This window comes from Mastigoproctus giganteus, chromosome 5 (genome assembly GCF_048544385.1).
Source record: "Mastigoproctus giganteus isolate SK-2022 chromosome 5, ASM4854438v1, whole genome shotgun sequence".
NCBI lineage: Eukaryota > Metazoa > Arthropoda > Arachnida > Uropygi > Thelyphonidae > Mastigoproctus > Mastigoproctus giganteus.
The window spans coordinates 223,345,447-223,368,508 of record NC_143579.1 but is presented as its reverse complement, the minus strand read 5'-3'; the positions used below and the strand labels follow the sequence as shown (position 1 = coordinate 223,368,508).

The 23,062-nt window shown below is 35.9% G+C and overlaps 1 protein-coding gene across 1 annotated transcript in view; it reads left to right on the top strand.

Annotated features, from left to right (window-relative positions):
• The window catches only part of MED31 (mediator complex subunit 31), a 101,295-nt gene extending 78,567 nt beyond the window's left edge, over nucleotides 1-22,728 (top strand). Inside the window, exons 3-4 of the mRNA XM_090373746.1 lie at nucleotides 16,820-16,916; nucleotides 22,181-22,728. Coding sequence (XP_090229872.1) covers nucleotides 16,820-16,916; nucleotides 22,181-22,379 — 296 coding nt within the window. The 3' untranslated portion in view covers nucleotides 22,380-22,728. The remainder of the gene's footprint in view (nucleotides 1-16,819; nucleotides 16,917-22,180) is intronic.
• The last annotated feature ends 334 nt before the right edge of the window (nucleotides 22,729-23,062 follow it).

Genomic DNA, 23,062 nt, shown 5'->3' with positions numbered 1-23,062 from the left:
ACCTACATCATTCTCCTTCCTGAATAACTCCTCATGCGTGAATGTAGATGCAAAATACTCGTTTAGATTGTTAGCCACCTGAGCAGGATCCTCAACTGTTGAACCATCAATATCCAGTGGACCAATCTGATTCATCCCTTTCCTTCTCGAGTTCAAGTATGTAAAGAACTCCTTTCTGTTTTTCTTTGCATCCTTTGCCAAGGATTTTTCGTAGTCTGCCTTTGCCTGCCTAATCTCCTTTGTGACTTGGTTACAGACCAACTTATATCTATCATAGGCTTCCATGTCACCCATTAATTTGTATGTATCCCATGCATTTTTCTTCTCTGCCACATGTCTCATTAGTCCATCTGACAACCATTTAGGCCTAAACCTTGAACAATATTTCTTAGTTGGTATGTAAAGCCTGGTAGCCACCAATATTAGTTCCTTGAATGCTTCCCATTTTGAGTTTGCTGTTGGTAACATCATCAGTTCGTCCCACTGTATAGAATTTAAATACTGTCTCAGACCATCATAGTCGCCTTTACGAAAACAAAAACCCTTCCCTTTACCTCTGATGGTAGTTACCTCCTTGAGTAAATCCCACTTCAACACACTGTGATCACTGCCACCTAGTGGTTCATTTATCTGCAGGTTCTTAATGCATGAAGAATCACTACTGATAATCAGATCAAGAGTATTGCTCCCTCTTGTTGCCTCACGAACATGCTGATGTAGAAAACAATCATCCAATAAATCCACAAAAGCCTTGCTAGTGTGCGAGTGACCAACCCACAAATTCCAGTCAATATCTGGGAAATTAAAATCCCCCATTATAAGACTCTCTGATTTACTGGCCCACTCTATTTCCCTGTACAATATATTATTATACTCATCAGAGTCATTAGGCCTATAGCACACTCCTACTCTCAATTTTGATTTCCCTATGCTTATGTCACACCAAACTGACTCGACACTGCCCTGTCCATCGATGTCAACTGGCTTCACTTCCTTTGACTTTATGTGTTTCTTAATTAATAGCATAACCCCTCCTCCCCTCCCCTCCTGTCCTGTCTATCCTTTCTATATACATTGTATTCCCCAAATTCCAGTTCCGCATTACTTATATCTGTGTGACACCACGTCTCTGATATCCCAACAATATCTGCCTTTGATGTTTTGAGCAATACCTCAAATTCATCAAATTTATTTACCAAACTCCTAGCATTGGTGTACACGCAGGTATACATGCACCTGTTTCTATTCTTAGCTACCCTAACACAACCCATGTGTTTACTTGTAACGCAATGACTACCAGCAGTCTCTGAAATATCCTGCATCTTGTTTTTCAGACTTCTGCTCATTTGAATAGAAGCAGTGCAAGAATCACTTCCACCTCTGCCAGTGGCTACTGTTAATCTATTAGTCCTTGTATCCCCCCCAACTAGCAGTTTTCCGACCCACCTAACACTGCCTCGACAGCATCAGCAAAAATTCTTGCACCCTTTCTATTTAAGTGTATCCCATCCCTGTAGAAGCAATCTCTCCTGTTAACAAGTACAGTCCAGGCTGAAAAAAATTCTACCCCTTGAGCCTTGCACAATCCCTCCAGGGCCGAATTGATCGACAAGGCTCTCATCATATACTCCCTCCTATCGTGTCTGGGCAGAATTGCAGACACTTTCAAGTTCAACCCTAATTCACGGCTTTTTTTCAACAGTGACCTGTACTTGCTAAGTAATTCCGCCGGTCTCCTACTCTTAATATCATTAGTGCCAACGTGTACAACTATATCACCCTTTGTGCCCTTAAAAGATGATATCCGCTCTACAACGTCATCAACCTTTGCCCCTGGCAGACATACCCTGGTCCTATTCCACCTATCCTTTTTACAAAGTATGTTCCCCGTTTCCCTGACAATAGAGTCACCAACAACTACTAGTTCCTGTGGGACCAGCGCATTCTGCCTAGGGGGCTGCCCCTGTGTTGCCTGATGACCAATTGCAAGCTCTGGCGTTGATGTGGGCAGCTGAGAGCTTGATGGGCCCCTCAATTTATTTCCTTCGAGGGCATCCACCCTGTCCTTCAAGGTCTCATAAAGGCCCATAACAACGCTGAGTTGTCGCCTGATTTCCTTGCACTCCTTACATCATGCACACACAAAGACATCCCCCTTGGCAGTATCATGTCCCTTACCCGACTGCTCCGCAAACATCAAGCAAACAGTGCATTTTAATAGACTGTGATTCAGAGGGCAACTGCCCCCGTCAGTTCTCCCCTGAACCACAGCACTCCCATTAGCTTGAGCCTTTTGCTTTGCTGCTCTGGTCAGAGTCATGATTCCAATTTAATTCAATAAAATTTAAAACAAAAATTAAATCCTTAAGTTATATCCCAAAACAGTTATGTTATATATATATATATATATTTTTTTTTTTTTTTTTTTCGGTATCTAGTGTTCCCTTTATACAACTTCCGTATCACGTGTACCACTATAGTTATGTATTAATTATTTGTTACGATTAAGTCGTTATATATATTTATAGAGTTAAAAATACAATTTAATTGACAATAAAGTTTATCAAGATTAATAGATTTACTGATTAATTGACAATATTATATTATGCAGTATACTACACTAAGCTTATGCTATCGTGTAAAAATGGCGGGAATTCACGAACGGTATTTCTACGGACTCGTAAGTATTGATTAGCTTCGAAATCTCGCTATCTCAATTTAGACTAAACTAAGGATCCTGCCTAGGTCTATAATCTACTTATAGAAGATAATTTGATATAACAATTGGTTAATAAATCGACTAAATTTGGTTAAAAGACCTCTCGTTCAATTTGTGACACGTGGATTTGATACCGTTACCGATACTAAGTAATATCTACGAAATCTCTGTCTAAGTTAAACTTTAAACTAAGTATCGTAACTAGGAATATAAAGCTACTCTAGAAAAAAGTTAATATGACAATTTAAACTAATAAAGCAGAAAATAAATCAGGAAAAACTTCTCTGTTTGAAGAGCTTTAAGGAGCAATGTCTGCACAGGCTAACCTCGCTATAACTGGAATTCACTTGTTACTCCAACAACAACTGGTAATTACTGAAAAGTGTACTAACGTATAGTAGTTAGCTATCCATTAACTACTATACATTAACTCTCGGTTTTGTGCATGTGCTGTAATTGCCACTTTCAGCTTCTAAAAACGGCAGTTTTTTAAGATAGTCTGTCCTCATATAGCACGATAGTTGTGTTCCTAGAAACCCTCGTGCAATGCAAAATCGTGCAATATAAACAACAGGCCCTAAGGGAAAAGTGGGGTTAGGTGCCGACCACCCAAGATTGAACACACATTTGGAACCAAAACATTACCAAACACAATAAATAATCGGGTAATTTTAATCGTTATAAAATACGTAAGTATTTTATAACGATTAAAATACGTAATAAAAAATATAATATATTTTTTATTATAATATAATAAATAATAAATAATAAATATTTTTTATTATTTATTACATTATAATAAAATATTTTTAGTATTTTTTAATACTAAAAAGTATTTTTACGAATAAAATACGTATTTTATTCGTAAAAAATTTATTATATTAAATAAAATAGTCGTAATAAAATACTTACGTATTTTATAATATGTAAGTATAAATTATAATATGTAAGTCGTAATAAAATGCTTACATATTTTATTACGACTATTACGTAATAAAATATTGCTAATGCTTTTGCTTCTATCGTAAGCAAACTTGTTTTTTGTTTGATTTTCTATCCAAACAGATGACAGCCGTTCCATCTCTTCCAATTCTTGTGTCTTAATCTAATGGATTTTAATTACACTTTGAGTTGTTCCTGCTATGAAAGTTGTTTTTATTTTCTCCGCATTCTTTGTAATTCTCGGCGTTGCCTCATTTAGGTCTGTAGCACGTGCAATATCACATGGTCTTTCGGGCACCTCCGTAGCCAGGTGGGAAGGAGCAGCAGTGTGTAGCACACGCTTCTTGATTAGACCGGGGTTCGAGCCTGTCACCACCAAATATGGAGGATGTGGAAAGGTCAGGGAATGACCGCCGCATATCCCGGAGCAATATGGCCTTAGTTGCTAATGCTCCTAAAATCCAAATACCAAACCAAACATGGTCTTTCATTTCGCTCAAAGCGTTTCACAATTTCATATTTTTTCTCTATCGACAGAGGCGGACTGGCCATAAACCTTACCCGGGAAATCCCGGTGGGCCAGAGGCCGGTGTGATTTTGGCCATAAACCATAGTATGAGGCCACTATAAATTTTCCCGGGTAAGAATTTTTGATCCAGTCCGCCTCTGTTTATCGATATTGCTTTTTTTTTCTCTCTCTCTCTCTCTCTCTCTCTCTGAATCTTCAGTGTCTTCGCCAGGACGCTTCCTTTTCACACCTTTTAAGTATTTTACTAATTTTTAGGGAATAAAGGGCAATTACAAAACGAGGAGGCACGCTTAATACGCATAAACAAAGCTGCGCACGTATAGCAACTGAATAAACAACACTGTAAAGGCCGAGATACACTATTAACACCCCACATTTTACTAAAGCACATTTCTGGGGGTTATTACCATAAAACAATAAAAACAATTTCCAGTTTCGTTTCTGCTAGTGGAATCTGTTATAAACTGGTAGTAAACTCCATCTAATTGCATTTGCGATTATATCGATAGCTGGAATTGTGTTGGTTTTTACGTTATTATGGTGAAATGTGTTTCCCCTTCACTGATATAAAACACATAAATACATTTTCAGAATCTTCTTCATTCCTATCGTGTTGCGTTCAGTTGGGGTGATTCCGCGTTCAACTGCCATTTCTTGTAAACACAAAGGCGAATCGTGCATAAGCGAATTCGGTTTGTGTTATATAAGATAACGTTCCCCTATTTATAAATCGTGTATGATCGAATTCGTGCAATGTAAACACGTGTTATACGAGGACCGACTGTATTTGTAGGGAAAAAAGTGCGTTTTATAAGCCAACAAATACAGTAATTAATTAATTGTTTTTATTTATTTAAATAAAAAAGATAAAAGCCAACACTCCCATATCACCTAGCAGTTTTTAGTTCTTCCTTGAACTTATTCATATTACCCATCTCTACAATGCCAGATAAGAGTTTGTTCCAACAATCAACCACCTGCTGGCTGAAGTCAAATTTCCACATATCTACCCTGCAGCCATCCTTCCTTAGTTTGAATTTATGACCCTCTCATTCATGTGTGTAGTCTGAGCAAGAGGAATGATTACATCAGCATTGAACTTATGCAATCCATTCAAATCCTTAAACATTTCATTCAGATTTCCTTGCAGGTGCCTAGTCTCCAGGCATTACAGTTTGCTAAACTGAAGCCTTTTCTAGGAAGCATACCATTTTGTTTCTCTCTCACTAATTTCATTGCTCTTCTGCACCTGTTCCAATAGATCCATGTCCTTCCGAAATGAGGCCTTAAAGACCTGTTTCAGTACTCAAGATGTGGCTCGACCTTGCCTTATACAGTGGAATAATCACCTCCTTATCCCTGCTGGCAAAATTTCTGTATGTCATTGACAAAACCCCATGAGTGATTTATCCTGGCAAGCCTGTCTGCATTTCTCAGAGAACTTCATATCTAACTGCATAGTTATCCCATGTTCTTTTTCAATGCAATGTCCATTACTCTGAGTATGGTACCACACAGTTGGTACGTTAATCTGGAATTATTGCTCCTCATATGAAGTATCTTGCATTTGTTGATATTAAACTTCACCTAGTTTGTCTAGATCTTTTTATGTTTTTCTTCAATTTCTCCTTTACTTTCCTCTCAGTTATCATAAAATCATTTAGCTCCCTGTAATATGATATACTTCTGGCATCCCCATCCCTAAAAAATTCTTCATATATGAACATAGATGCTAAATACCTATTTTGTTTGTCAGCAACCTGAACATAATAATCAACAGTTAAACTATTCATATCTAGTGGACCAGTGTAATTCATCTCCATCCTTCTAGTATGGAACATAAATTAGGAAGTGATGGGCAACATGAGATCCCACCAGGGGCCCTGTGGCTAAATGGCGAGAAGAACAATATAACTCAACACTACACTACACTGCACAAACCTACACTCACACATACACATTCTGGCCTTTATAGTGTACTGTATACATCACAAAGCTACTATGCAGAGTTGGGGGAGACCCCTGATACCACCTGACAATTATGTCAGTATATCCTTTCCATTCACATTGTACTCCCCATATTCAAATTCTTCATGCCTTATATCTGAATGACAACACATCTTAATAACCCCACAATGTCTGCATTTGGTTCAAGTATACATGCAGCTGTTTTTACTCTTAGTAACCTTAACACAGCCCATGTATTTGTTTTTTCATGAGGACCCCATCAGGCCTTGAAATCCCCGACATTGCTTTCCAGGCTGCTGCAAGTTCCAGTAGAACAGTGCAAGAATCACTTTACCTCTGCTTGTGGCTACTGTTTATCTATTAATTTGTATATCAACCCTTACAGGCTAACAGTGTTCTGACCCACCTTGCACTGCTTCGATAGCATCATAAAATATTCTTGTGCCCCTTCTATTTAAGTGTATCCCATTCCTGTAGAAAGTGTTGCCCGCTAATGAGCACAGTCTCTCCATGGCTAAATTAATTGACAAGGCTGTCATCGTGTACTCTTCAGTTTCAGTTGTAACTCACAACTTTTTCTCGGCATTATCCAAACATATTCAAAGCACTTCTTTGATGCAGTACTCGCATAAACCTTAACAAAGTTCCTGTCTGCCTCTCTGTTAAAATGATGAAGAGATGTAACTTACCAAAGCCATCCAATATGTAAAGCATTAAATGATAAACTTACATAAATAGCTAACTGATATGAGATTAAGAGACATCGTTAAAGAGCACTAAAAATGTAGCAGTTACTCAAGGTCGTACACAAAGTGCCGCTGCAATAAGATCCGTATTGGTCAAAGAACACTAGGAGGCCGTCAGTTACATGGCAATATTAGAATCTGAAACTACACTATTCCATTACTGATAAAAAAAAAAAAAAAAAGAAAGAAAGAAAGATAGACTGCTCCTTCAACATCTCTAGCACAAAGATCTCAATAAAAGAAAATTGCACAAAAGTTGGAGAAATAAAAGGCATATTGATATGGAACCACCAAGTAAAACCATCACATGACGTCAGTCCCACATAACATGATCTGCCTCAAATATTTAATATGGCATGTTCTATTATAGCTTTAGAAATTAATACAGTAAACTGAGTACTATTGTGTCCTTTTGTGTGTTTAATGGTAAGCAGGCTTTTGGCTGCCATAAATCAAAAGAAAGCACTTAGTTTCTAACACCATATAGCATCTGATATATCAAATATTTGAACTGTAACTTCATTACACAACATGGCAACCCACACAGAAGGGTTTCATTATTCACAAGTCATTAGAGATTTGCTAACTGAGACCACCTACTTTCTGGTGAGAGCCCAGAAAATCTTAAAAGAAATTATCATATGATAGCTCTTATTTTAAACAAATAGCAGAATAACTTTTTGGTATTTGTGTTTGGTGATGCTATCCATAACACTTATTTAGCAGTAAATTCTCCTCAGTTTACTCTATGATATGTCTGAATATAGCCAAGCAACTAATCTCTTATTAGCTGCTTCTATCACAGATAATGCTATCTACTAGGGTTGCCAAGTTTCTGGTTTTCACATGGGCAGTCCAGTATTTGAGCTTACTCGTTAATAAACATGTCTGTCATTTGCTCAATTTTTTTACATCATTTTATATGTTTGCTAGTTTAATTTTAGTTACATTCAGTGTTCATTATAGTTGTTTTCTTGAAGTTTAATAAATTTTGGCAACCACTGTATTTGTTTAAGCGGAATTGTATTCTGTAATCTTTATTATTTTCACATTGCCAAAATAATAAAGATTTGACTACGGACAGATGAACATAGCAGTTTCTGCAATGAATCAGTAGGAAGTAACTTTTTTTTTTTTTTTTTTACTTTTGAATTAGCTGGATGTAAAATGTAAAAGATGCTTTCTGTCTTAAAAATTTATATTTTGCAATCCAATTTAAATTGTGAAGTTGCAAACTATTTTGAATATAGTTTCAGTTTAGTTCCATTGCATTTTAGATTGGTGTTTCTTGCTATAATGTGCGAAACTTTTCTCGTGTGCATTGTGTTTTTTGGAAACCATCCAAAAAACCTATCTACTTTAAGATAGTTGACACCAATCACAAAACTGGAAGCTGTAGATATATGAAACCAATAACTGTTTGGTTTTTCCGAAGAGGTCACCTTGGAACTCTACCACCTACTAGTTACATTGAAGCAGAATAGTTCAATAACATGGTACTCAGTTTCATAGTCATTATTTCATTATAATTTCAGCTTGTCCTTCATCTATGCCATCTTGTGAGATTGAATGGCAGACTGGCTTCCTGTCAATCAGCCTTTACTTTTTGGGCATTGTTCACAGTGAGGAAGAGCAATTACCCAAAATGTTTAAAGTTCAATACTAATGTATAGTATAAAGCTTTTCGTTTTATTTCTGGATTTCAATTAATTATACAGTAAACTCTGTAAAATCTGGCACTTTACAATCCAACACATTTTATAAGAAATTAACATTTTAAAATCCAGAAATATTAAGAAAGAAATCCAGCACTCTTATTGATGATCGCATTTGTCTTTGAAAATATATTTCTTTATAGGATGCTTGTAGGACTATCATGGTCTTTAATCTGTTTTGCAGCCAACGGGATTTAAAATGCATACATAATGCAATGGTCTTAATTGTCAGAGCAGAACAGATTTGCCTTGGTATTGCATTGCTTTAAAAAAAAAAAAAGGCCGATTAACGTTTTGTCCTTGCCAAAAGGTTAATTGGTCATTTGTTTAAAGGATGAGACTACTGTGATAGCGTATTTCAGGACTACACGGTCCCTCAGATAGCAGGTGGTCTCTAGTAATAACATGAAGACAGAACAGTCATAAAGAACTTCAATGTGAGCTGCCATGCAGTATTAGAAAATTGGTTTTCAAAGTTGTAATATAGCTAAAGATATCTGCTGAAAGTAGTGCAATGTTGGGGTCTCAATTCTCACAACTAATTGTTGTGAGAATTGAGACCATTGTATTATTCAAGCAGTTTAAATCCTGCTAGCCTCAAAAAAAAAAAGAAAAAAGAAGATAAGACAATCACAACAAATGTAAATAAATTTAGCTGTTCGTGTTTTTTTTTTTTTTTTTTTTTTTTTTTATGAAAACCCCAAACAAAAGAGGTATTAGAACCTATAGTACTTGGTACCATGCATGGGTTGGAAGTTTGGAAGATGAAAGAAGATATTTGTTGACATTAGACTTGACCGTCTGTAGACTGTAATTTTCAGGAAATGCGTATGAAGGAAGGTTGTTCCCATAAACGGCAGTTGAATGATTAAACGAGGAAAATGAAAAGTTGGTTCTGTGAGTTTGAAGTTTGGGCAGTAAGAATGTTGTTTGGCGGCGGCATGTGTTCGGACTGTTTTGAAAGAGAGAGCGGGAATTTATATATATGTATATATATATATATATATCTTTTTTTTTTATGTGATTAATAGCTGCTTTTTACATTTTAATTAACGTAGAAAGAGGCATTGTGCTGAGTACTTGATTTATAATGTGATTATTTTTTATTTTTTGTAGCCAGGTAATTCATTTAATAGGCAGATCATGTTATGTGGACAAAAAGTTGGACAGTAAATGGATGTTGTCTGTTGGCGGCATGTGTTCGGACTGTTTTGAAAGAGAGAGCGGGAATTATAGAAGCCAATTCAGAAGAACAGTGCTCATGGAAGTATCTGTAGAAAAGGCATGCAGCAGAAACAGTACGTCTATGAGACAGAGTGGAGAGACTCTGTTAGAGATGAGTCATTAATTAACCTAACTGCCCTCTTCTGAATGGAATCTTCAAGCCTGAGAGAGGTTTTGGGAGCACCACCACCCCAGATGTGGGAACAATATTCCATGGCAGGGCGGATTTGCGATTTGTACAGAGTGAACAGCTATTTGGAAGAAAAGTAATGCTGTGAGCCAAAGGGAAAAATCATGTTTTTTAGATGCAGAGGAAGCAATATTTGTAATGTGCTTGTGCCAAGAGAGATTAGAAGACAGGGTAATCACCAAAGTTAAATATAGGAGCAGAAGAATCCTTTTTATGAGATATAAGACAGGACTGAGTTTTAGAAGGATTGAAATCAACTAAGTTGTCTTTGCCCCACTGGAGAATTACCTGGTGATCAGCATTTAAGGAATTGGTAGCGGAGGATATTCGAGAAGTTGAAGCTGATTAAGCAGCATGAGGTTTCTCAAATTGAATTGAAAAGTGAAATGCAATGTGCTGTCATCAACAAAACTATGGATAGGATTTGCAGTCAATGAAAGAAGGTCATCAATATACAAGAGGAAAAGAGTGGGGGAAAGAACTGAAACTTGGGGACACCAGCATTAGTGGAGAAGTCAGAAGACAGAGGGCCATCTATCATCACCCTCAGTGAGCGATCAGAGAGAAAACTGGATAACTAATTGCAAAAAACAGTTGGCAAACCATAAGATGGAAGCTTGGTTAGAAGACCTTTATGGTAAATGAACAATCTGTGTGAGGTCATTAGTAATTGAAAAAGCTTCAGCATCTCGTCCAGCTGGGTCTGTTTGACTAGAAAACGGAAGCCAGCTGGAGTTGTGAACATTAAAATCACCAAGGGAAATTACCTCACTGTTAGGGAAGTTGGACTGGAGAAAGTCACGTTGCAAAGAGAGGAAGTCAAAGAGTTCCAAGTGATTAGTGGAGTTGGGAGAATGGTAGAGACAACAGATGAATTGGAGAAATGAGGTAGAGAAATTTAAGCCAGAGAAGATCAAAAAGAGATTCCAAATTACCAAGTCTCTGACAGAGAATATCGGAATGGCCATATGCACAAGTACCACCTTTGAGGCAAAAGGAATCATACAGTGAATAATTTGGGCAACTGAGATGAGCAGTGGTTGAATCAATTGATAACTGAGATCCTGTCAGAAAAAGTACATGGGGTTTGGCAGACTGTAAGTGGAAATGGACATCACTGAGATTAGAATTGAGACCGTGTATATTTGTGAAGTGTTTGGATCTTTTTGCAGATAAGTTTGCTCTATTAGTTTGACAATTCATGGCATATTCAATAGTAAGAAAGGTGGGGGGGGCATGCTGTATGATGTAATGAAATTTTTGGATATGGCATACACATGGTAAGAATATACCTAGATCCTTGACATAACGTGGCCTCGACATTGCCCCCCACATACACACTACTCCGACTCCCTCCAGTCACTATCTGGCAGAGTAGAGGTAGCAAGATTATACACTAGCTGATGATCTGGAAGCCTCTTAAAGAGTTACCAGTAGGATCGGTTTGATGTACTAACTAGTGGCTGGCCTGCAAACACCACTTTAGAGCTGTACCCCCGAAATGTAAAGAAGTTTGGATCTCACCATTGTGTTCATCATTACCTCAAAAGACATCAGTCATACTGCATGACGGAAGAGATGGGGAAGGGCTGACCAGAACTTAGCTCTTGAGACTAAACATGGGATTCCACAACTTTGAGCCTCCAATAAGCAAAGTGGTGGTATTGCACCAGTTGATGAGAGTCATCTACCACCTAGTAAATAATGTATATAATGTAATAAATAAAGTATGTGCTTAATAGTTATTAAAATGTTCTTTTTAAAACTACTCAGCCAATAGAGATGCTGGACCTTAGAAAGGTCCAGCACCTCTCAATCCCCAAGGGTGCCGGATTTTAAAGAGTGTTGTATGAAATTTAATGAATTGATAAATTCATTTATTTTGAAAATGAAGTATAGTGTAGAGCTGGGGTGGCCAATGAGTCGATCGCGGATTTAATTTCGGTCGATCATGACGAATTTTAAATATACAGTCATCCCTCGATTTGTGCACCTTGTGCAATGAAATTTTTGAGATGGTAGATCAGATCGTGGCACATTTTGAAGGAAAAAAGTAGATCGCATCACAAATTAAGTTGGCCACTCCTGATGTAGAGCATTCAAGGCTGTGATGAATGCTATTTTTATGATAAAACATTATATGGATAGTTTGAAACCTTTAAACCTTTTAACCATTTCTATCATAGGTTAAGAAAGAGTGTAAGGAAAACTATCAGCAACTTGCTTTCCCTAGCATGCCCATTGGTCTATATTATCTTTTCATTCAGTAATTCCGTAGGTGTTTGCAGTATTGATGGTGGCAACTATTCCAATACTTGTTTCAGTAGAATCCAAGCTGAGATAAACTAAGAATTTGCTAGTAGCCAGCTCAGTCCAACAGTCAGCAACAATGCCATCTACATCCAAAATTTGTCTACTTACTAACTGAACCTAATGTAATGTAATGTTTATGGTTAGGTTAGGGAAAGTGAGTAAAGTATTCAGTGGAGATAAGATAGTTTATGGTTTTGATTTGCATTTAAAAGTAGACAACACTAAATAAAATTTGGAATTGTAATGTACCATAAAAAAATTAAGTGCCATTAATCATAATTTTCTGTTCAAGCTCTTAAAGAGCCTAAATGGTTTTTCATTGTTATAATGCAAAAATTTCTCATTTGTACAAAATCCAAATGTATTCAACTGCTGACATTTGCAAATTTTCCTAACTTAATCTAATATAATGAAACTGTTGTATACATTTAGGTTAGAGAAATTGAGTAAAGTATTAAGAGAGATGAGAATTTTCAGATGAAGGATGCTCACTAGTTCCAGAACTTGCTCTATATGATTGTCTTGTTCTAACACAAAGGCACATAAATTTTTGAATGGTTTGGAGAGATATTCCACATCTAGTAGTGTAATAAACTTGATTTTACAGACTAACAGGGGGAAAGGGTATCCATTGCTGAATGTCAGTTAAATTGAAAGTTTTTTTCAAGGCCATTTGTACTCCACATAATTGACAATTCAAAAGGTTACTCTGTATATTTGCAAAGGTTACTCAACAATAAAAAAACAAGCTTTTATTTACCTTGACTTTATTAGTTGATATAGTACATAGAAGAAGGTAATTTACTGTGACCTTAATATTGTCTGGAAAAACTTTATTCAGAATGGGACCTAAGAAACGAGAATTTTCAGTAAATTTTCAAAAAAAGCAGAAAATTTTCACTCTTTAAGCTTAGCTTTGCTTTTCACAATGTCTGACACAGTTTGTTTTTTCACTCTGGGTATGTTCTTTACAAATGCAGAAAACAGATGAGCCAGAGTCTAACTTCTCTAATAGATTTAATTTCTGAGTAGCACTCAGTTGCACACACTTTCTCTTTCTTCAAATTTTCTAAAGCAGTGGTCTCCAAAGTGGGGTGCATGAGATAATACTTAATAAAATCATGAGGGCTGTTTTCCACACTGATATTTAATCTAGATATAATACATTTTATCTACATATAATGCATACCATGTAAATTATTTATAAATAAAACAAATAGTATTGCATTACATTTACTACATTTATTACATTAATGATTTCTTGTCATTTTGTACTTGAACTTCAATTTAATTTTGATTTGTAATTTTTTATTTGTGATCTTTTAAAATTATTTGTGATTTTAGATATAATGCCTTCCATGTAAATGATTTATAAATAAAAAAAATATTAAATTTTTACATTTATTTTTTTTTTTTCTGGGGTGTGTGCTAATCCTTTTAAGTAAAATAAGGGTTGTAATGATGCTGAGGTTATAATAAAGAAACAAGGCACACGAACAATTAATGATATGATCCATAAACAGATTGAGACGCTTGGCTGTTGCTGCTGTGACTTGAGTTCCCAGGTTTCACTACCTCATGAGCATATTCAGAATACATTGTTGCCAGTCAGATTTTTTTCATATGTTAAATATGAGATCCATTTAATTGAGGTTTTACTGTATAATGAAAACAGTTTTTCATTTAGAAATTCATTTTTCTAAATGTGAGGTAACCTCCTAGGCCACTGTAAAAATTGTGACACTAGCATCTCTCTTTCCCATTGTTGGTAAATCTCTGCAAAGAACAGCTATAAATATTTCCATTTTGAATAAGCTTTGGCAATAAGTAGAAGTGGAAGTCTGAACTTTATACTGAAGTGGACTCTATGTTCCGATTTTCCACTGCTGATATGACTAACCTGCAGAACAGGAATATTTGTATGGCCATCCAAATAATATATGAAATAAAGATCTCCGATGGCAGATAAAGTTAGTTTATTTTGGTAATTTATGCATTCATCAGCAGTGATTCTTTCATTATTCATTGGCAGAATGTATCCACATCTGCAATATAAAATTTAATGCCACATAGCAACTGCCAAAATTATTTGCCCAGCTGATTGGCAGGTGATAAACTGAATGGCAGATGACAATAGCAGACTGTAAAATCACATGTTTAAAGTTATTGATTGGCAGGGTGATTCAGACCACTGAGCATATTGTAGAAAAGCAGGTTGCTGATAGTTTTCAAAGATTCTTTCTAAACCTTTGTCATCCTTTCTTTTGAATTAATTTCTCAGGCAGCATTTAACTAGTGTGCAAGTATTATTCATATAATGCAGCGTATACTTATGCATCTCCAATTGTTCATTGATTCCTATTCTAGTATTAAATTTTTCTCTAATTTTTTTATATGACATGTAGAACTGCCCTTCATTATAGGTTTTTATGGAGTTTGTAGATTTATGCACTTTCCTCTTTCTTGGTTTGTAACAGTTAGCATTAGCAGTGGCAAATGATGCAAGAAAGTAAGCTTATACATTGGTGTTCAAAGAAAGTGCATCACCCCTTAAAATTGTAATTGTCATCCGAATAATGTAAGTACTGTATATGGCAATATTTCTTACAGATTGCATCAGATAAGATTGACACGTGTTGGTGATGACATAATATTGCATCAGCTGTTAGTTTCAGCTATATAAGGCTCTGCAAGGGGTGCAGTTGATTCCACGAAGAAAGAGTGCTATTGTTGCTTTACGTGAGGAAGGATGTTCTTCCCGTCATATTGCTTATAGAATGTCTTGTAATCAGTTGACAGTGAGTAGATTTCTTTCCAAACTCAAGAATACGGGTTCTGCTGATAGGAAAAAAGGAACCAGGAACCAGATGCAACTGAGTCTCTACGCCAAAACAGGACTGCGTTCTGAAGCACTTATGCCTTAAAAACCATAAAGCTTCTTTGTCTGAGCTGAAAAGAGAATGGGAAGAACATACAGGAGTAGTAGCAAGTGCAGTAACAGTCAGAAGACGCCTCTTCAAAAATGGACTTGTAGCCCGTCGTCCTAAGAAGAAGCCCCTCCTCACACAAAAAATGAAAAAAGGCCCGATTAATTTGGTGTAAGGAGCATGTAAAATGGACCCCCGAGCAGTGGAAGTCCAGTTATTTTCTCAGATGAGAAGAAATTCAACCTGCATGGCTCTGATGGGATACAAACAATTCACCGTAGACATGGTGAAGAATACCATCCCGACTGTATGGTGTCTACAGTGAAATTCCCTACCAGCCAAATGATATGGGGCATTTTGTATTGCGGAGTAGGTCACCTGCAGTTTATAAAGGGTTCCGTAAATGCCAGTGGATATCTGGCTATATTGGAAGGCAAATTGCTGCCAAACCATTAGAGACCATTTCAACCTGCCAAGTAACTGCATCTTTCAGGATGGCTCTGCTCCTTGTCATTGGGTGAAAAGTGTAAGTAGGCACTTCTGTAGTTACTTTAGCTTCATTTCTGCATTAGAGGTTCGATAGTAATGTGTTTACATTTGTTACAAGTGAAAAAATGGTTGGAAGAACGGTCCATTACGACTCTTAGCTGGCCAGGAAACATCCCGGCCGGACCTGAACCTTTAGAGAACTGTTGTCATTGTGTGGAATCTGCAGTTGCCAGAAAGAAACCAAAGACCCTTTGTGACCTTCAGGAAGCCATAATTTGTGTTTGGAACCATGAACTATCAGTTGATTATCTTCAGAAATTGATCTTGTCAATGTCTCGACGGTGTGCTGCTGTCATCAGGGCCAGAGGCGGTTCAACTAAATATTAGTTTGCACCTGGTGAACTTTTCATTTTGTTTTCCATTTAAAATGATAAACTGAAGCAAATTGAGGGCTTCTGATAACATTTCAGCCATTATTGTCATGTTTACCAAAACTGTTGTATAAAAGTTGCAAATGCTCATTTTGGAATATTTTGAGAGAGCACATGTCAAATATTATTTAGCGTTGCCTTAACTATTAATAAATATCTTTTGTTTATATTTCTGTTTGTGATGCTAGTCATTAATGTAACATACCATCGCGAAAAAGGGTTAGAAATGTGAAATCCCTAGGTGATACACTTTCTTTGAACACCAGTGTGCATCATCAGCCAAAAAAAAAAACTTTTTATTTTTTTTTATTTTTATTTTTTTTTTACTAATTCCATGATATGTATGAACCTTGTATAAGCTATCTATTTTTTGTTATGCTTTCTATATCATTGCAGTTTCCTCCTATCATTCATTATATTCCACCTCTAAAAGTACATATTTTTAATTTGGTGTAATTTCTTTTCAGTCTTATTTTTTTAATTAATAACATTTGTTATGGTACTGGTAATTGGTGATGCAAATATAAAGTAATTGTTGATTTTATTTTGTGTTATAAAAGTAAAGTTGTGATACTTGTTTTCATTTTTGTATTGCTGAAGTTAATTTCCCTCAATTTTATATATAGTTTTAGCTCAAAGAGGATATTTGAAAGATAAGGCATTTATAAACTACTTGAACTATCTACAATACTGGAAAAGGCCAGAGTGTGCAAAATATCTCAAGTAAGTGAATTTATCTTGTTTTTCTTTTATCCTTATTGGTAGGGATTGAATTAATGTTAGTCATTTCCTTACTCATTTTGTGTGTGTGTGTAATGCAGTTAAGTATACTTTCTCTTTACTAGTGAACTATTTCACATCCTTCTATGAAGAAAATCATTATAGTTTTCCTTTTACATTCTTCTAATGGAAATAGCTAAAGCTGCTACTTGGGAGTCTAAAACTCTTATGGGCTGATATTCAGGTCACATTCATCAATCAAGTCACTAATAGCCAAGTCTTTTACTTGCACCTTTACACTGGTAGGACTCTCCTTGGTGTGTCCTCCACATGCAAAGTCTAAATATACTATGCCTGTTATAGGCGACCACTTAGATGTGAACAATTCTATTAAAGAGGTCAAGTTGTGGAAGCTATAGCTTTAGCCCACCTTCTGTGGCTCTAGGAAATACTAGTATATGGTACATGAATTTCATCACTGGTAAAAACCACAATTGGTGTAGAGAACAACACATCAGCATTTCTTCTGCCATGTCTTTTGAAATTATGATTGACATTGTGGTGAGATCCAGTAATCTTTACATTTAAAAGGTGTGGCTTTAAAATGGTTTTTGTAGGCAAGCTGTTAGTTTACTAAATTGAACCCATTGATAATATCTAGAAGGCATCCAAGTCAGTTAGTGTATAGCCTTGCTATATCTACTCTGCCATGTAGAGAGAACTGGTGAGATCACATTAGTTATTAGTAGTGGTAAATGATGTAAGAAAGCAAGCTTATACAGCATCTCAACTAATCTCAAAAAAAACTCCCCACATCACCTGTCCACATCCTCTCATAATTTATGTCCTATCATATGTGTTGTTCTGAGCATGAGGAAGAATGTTATCAGTATTTAGCGTACTCGGTTCATGCAAAGCTTCAAACACTTGAATCAGTTCTCACAGGTGCATGGTTTCCAGATGCGGCAGTTTGCACATCTGAAATCTGCACTGTTCTGTTAACTTCATGTCTGACTGTACAATTAAATTCTACCAGGTCTTTTTTGTTCTCTACTACCTTGAGTGTGATAACACACAGTTGGTATGTTACTTTGGGATTACTGCTACTCACATGCAGTTTCTTACATTGCATTTGTCAATGTTAAACTTCAATTGCCACTTCTCAGCCCATCTTCCTAATTTTTCTAGAATTTGTTGCTTTTTTTTTTTTTTTTTTTTTTTGTAGTTGTTGGCGCATAGGCTTCTGTGGCCATAATGCACCTCCCAAGGTTTTTGCAGTACATTGATCCAACCCGAGGCGGGAATCGAACCCGCGACCTTTGGGTTGCCAGGCAGGCACTTTACCCACCCGGCTAGCCCGGTCGGCTGAATTTGTTGCAGTAGCATACCCTGATTACTGTCACTAACCTTCGTGATAACCTTTGTATCATCTGCAAACTTAGACATCAAGCCAGGTGTACCTTCATCAGTATCATTAATAAATATTGAAAACGAGCCCAGCACCAAACCTTGCTGGAGGACTCCACTAGTAACATTAGTCCAAGAAGAGCAGTGCTATTGATAATTACACTATCTTCTCCCAATTAACCATCCTTTTATCCATTGCAGCAACTTGCCCTTAATGCCAAAGCACTCCAATATGTGCAGCAGTCTTTTATGTGAAACAAAATATCAAAAAAATTTTCAGCAACCTACATAAAAAATATGCCAATAGATAAAAAAGCTCACTACTCGTGTGTCCAATACGATGCCTGAATAGGTATAAAAACATGCCTGTAGGTTGCTGAAGGTAATGATGTATACTTGTGTCGGCCGCCAAGGACTGCCGACGGGGGTGCACAATATTTTTTACAAGTATGGTTTTAACTTAAAAAGTCTATTTAAGACATGTTTTGTTTTTAACATAATATTTTATATTTAAATTTTACGAAAAATAGGAAAAATACAAAAAATAAAATTTTATGTCAAGATTTCTTTAAGCTTATTGATTTCCATGCTGCTGAAACTTCGTAAATTGCGTCCAGTACAGTCAATTTTTTTTTTCAAAATATCAATAGTTAGGCAGTAGTCAATAGTTACAGTCCTGTTTCATCAGCATTGTAAATTTGCTCTGGCACAAGTTCACTGGTGAATTCTTGGGCGACCGGTGCATCACTTCTTAGTTTTTCCACCTTGAATGGCAATCTGACGAAAGTCGTGCCTCTATTTAAACTGCATCAACCATCCAGAAGATGCGTTAAGATCACCTTGCAATTTTAATTTGTCAAAAAAATATTTTGCCTTAGCTCTTCTGCTGTTTGTTGACTAAACCACAACACCATTGCCTTGTCAAGGTCCTCGTATGTGGACTGTTTCATCATTTTTCTGATTGTCATGCCTTTAACACTATCAGATGTGCCCGCAAAATCTAGGCTTAGTTGGTTTAAAAAGCCCAGTAGATTCTATAATTACTTCCCTGAATGCTTCCCATTTAGAATTTGCTGTTGGTAACATCATCAGTTGGTCCCACTGAATAGATTTTAAAAACTGTCTGAAACCATGTAGTCACCTTTACAAAAGCACAAGCTGTTCCCTTAACAGTAGTTACATCTTTAAGTAAATCCCACATCAGTACACTGTGATTACTGCCACCTAGGGTTCCTTTATCTGCAGATTCTTATTCCATTAAGAATCACTACCGATGAGGAGAATAAAGTATTGCTTTCTGTCATTACCTCTCTGACATGTTGTTGCAAAAAAACAGTAATCCAATAAATCCAAAAGTCTTGCTACTGTGTGGTTGCCAAAACACAAGTTCCGGTCACTATCTAGAAAATTTAAAATCTCCCCTTATAGACATTCTGGTTTACTGACCTACTTTGTCTATATAGTTGTTCAGTATAGTTAACACAGTCATTAGGCCTATAACACACTTTTACTCTTATTTTTGTTTTCCCAGTTAATAAGCTGAATATATTTTGTTGTGTTTGTGTGCACAACTAGAATTTCCATCTGTTTCTACCCGTCCCCCTCCCCAACCTCAGATACATCATGAATAGATATACTGATGGAACAAACTTATCTGAAAAAGAACTAAACCTCCTAGAAGCTTCTTAAATTATTTCACAAATATATGTGGTCTTCAGTTCTAATCTCAATTGTTTCCATTTCCATCAACTATATGCCAAATCCCACTTGCTTTTTTTCTGACAGAATATCAGTTATTGGTTGCCAATCCACTAATCCTGTCATTTGCAAGTCTAAGCTTTGTTGTTGTCACTGAATGAAACAGCATTACTATACAGAAAGGCAGAAATTATAACATGAGGTAGCATTCTGCTATCATATTATTGTTGATGCCTCTGCCAAAATAATACCCTACACTTTACTAATTTAGTGTACTGGACTATGTTTTCATACTCTTAGCTGCCATTTGATACCAGGCATAGCATGTCAAATTTTTGATTCATGCAATGTGATATGGCATTATTTGGTCACATAATATTATTAAAATTTTTATATTATGGATACTGTATTTAATATATCAGAAAAGGCCAGTGTAAAGATAATAATAATACAACTTACTGTAAACAGTCCATGATTAACACCTCTTCAGAAACTCCCCCCCTCAAAGAACAGGGGGGTGCTGATTGACATTCCCTTATCCATCTTTATAGAGCTCTCATCAGGTCCTGTTTGGACTACTGTTCTCCAGTGTATGACCCTTCAAGGAAGAGTGCTTTAGAGCTATTAAATACTATCCAGTACAGCGCTCTGAGAGTTTCTCTAGTGGCTTTCAGAACCTCCCTTACATCTTCATTGATGTATGCTGCAAAAATCTGCAGCTTCCCTCTCACCCTAGTTGGAGATGTCTGTACAATACCAAATGGGAGTCATTTTACAATAGTAAACCAAATAAAAACACACCTGCTGCACTTAGACTTAAAGAACAGACTCAAACGTGGAACATAGAAATCGACAATATATATCAGGACATGACACTGCCTGATCCACCCTGGACAAATATCCCTGCAATTTACGATGATTGTTTCCAACAGTGGGGAAAGAATACTTTAGTCTCCCTTCAATATCGCACAGTTATATGAAATTCACTCTGCTTCTAATTCACTGGCCTGTAAGATCTATACAGACAGTTCAAAAACTGAGACCCAAGTAGACATTGCGGCAATCTTCTCATCATTCACAACTTCTGTCTCATTAACTGTAGAATGCAGTATCTTCACTCCTGAGCTTTATGCTATAAACTTGTCTCTGGACTTCTGCACGTTACTGAACTTCTAATTATGCCTGCTTTAATATACACTGACTCACTCAGTGCTGTCGCTGCCATAAGTAGTAATACCAACTTTTCTCACCCTGTAATAAAACAAGTCCATTCTAAATTACTTGCTTGTAATGAGTCAAACCAAACTGTGACATTCTGCTGGATTCCAAGACATTGTGGAATAACAGGAAATGAAAGAGCAGATCTTGCAGCTGAACAACCAGATACTACTCTTTTGCAGACTTTTCAAACTCCATATATACTGATTATAAACATATTATCCATAAAGCATGTTACAATAGCTGGTCACTAATCTGGAGAGGTTATCCAGGAAACAAACTATACCAAATAAAACCAGAACCAAAGCTATGGCTCTCCAGCTTCCGGGAAAGCAGACAAGAAGAAACAGTTTTAGGAAGGCTAAGGATTGGGCATATTCACCTCACTCACCTGTATCTATTAACTAATGACAGCGCTCACCAATGTACATCATGTCAAGTATACCTGACCATTCGCCATTTGTTAGCGGACTGTTCCCACTTTCAAAACATCCGCTTAAACAACTTTAAATCAATTGCTAGCACACAGTCATCAATAAATTTACTGTAGAGTCTGGGAGATGATCCTAATAAAAAAGAACTATTTACTTTCCTAAATCAGATAGGAATATATCATAAAATATAGTTATTTTTTCATATTCATCATTAGAAAGACACAATATGGCCCCAGCAGCCTACATGTCATTAAACTCAACAACAAAGAACAGGTCTTACTAGGTACATATTTGCTGCTTAGCAAAGCTTTGCTAAATGAGTACAAAAGTTTAGTTTTAAAATAGCTACATGACTGGCTGTTTTTGCATCACTTTTTTTTTTTTTTTAAATGTAATCATATATTAGTATCAGTAGTTTAATACTATCTTGTAGCTGTATGTTTTATTGATAGCAATTTTATTTATTATTAGTTTCCAATTTTATTGTTATTTTTATTTTATTTTTTACAGGTATCCAATGTGTTTGTATTTCTTAGAACTGTTACAGTACGAGCACTTTAGGCGAGAAATAACTAGTGCTCAGTGTGCCAAATTTATTGATGACCAGCAGCTTCTACATTGGCAGCACTACACACGTAAGAGGACAAGGTTATTACAACCACAGCATGAAACTAACCAAATAGTGGCTCAACCAACTGCCCCAAAATAAATTTTTTAAAGTTTTTTTTTTATTTTTTTAAATAGACATGATTTCTTTATCAATAGCTGAATTAAGAATCATACACACACACACAGAAGTACAATATATATAAAAAATTGTATGTACAGTTGAAAGAATTATACATAAGGTAATCCATACAAATTCCACCTTGTTTTATATCGATCTATTTTATACTGACATTCATTGTATAGTCATGTGACCATTAAATAATCATTGTCACTTGATATGAAAATTGTGCCAAGTTATTTAATCTCAAGTGTAAATGCTGTATTATATATTCCAGTAATTTAAAAATTTTAGTTAATTTTTAGTATGCATTAAAGCAAAAATCTAGTTAAATTGATGGAAAATCATAAATTAAAGAAACACAGTACAAAATAAACAAACAAACGAACTAAGATTAAGGTATTAAATTTATGACAAGTGCCTTCAGTCTTGCGATGATTAACTGGATTAATTAAAAGTAAAGTTTATTTATATCAAAATTTGCCTCTGTCTGAATGGTTAATTTTTAAAGAAACCAATTATTACCTTTTGATTTTAGTTTTCTCATACAGTAAATTATATAGAGTGAGAAGCTAATATTGATATAAGTTTTGCTTTTAATTAATTCAGTAAGAACTTGGGATTATTTTTTTTATTATTTTTATTTATTTTTTTTTACTGTCTAT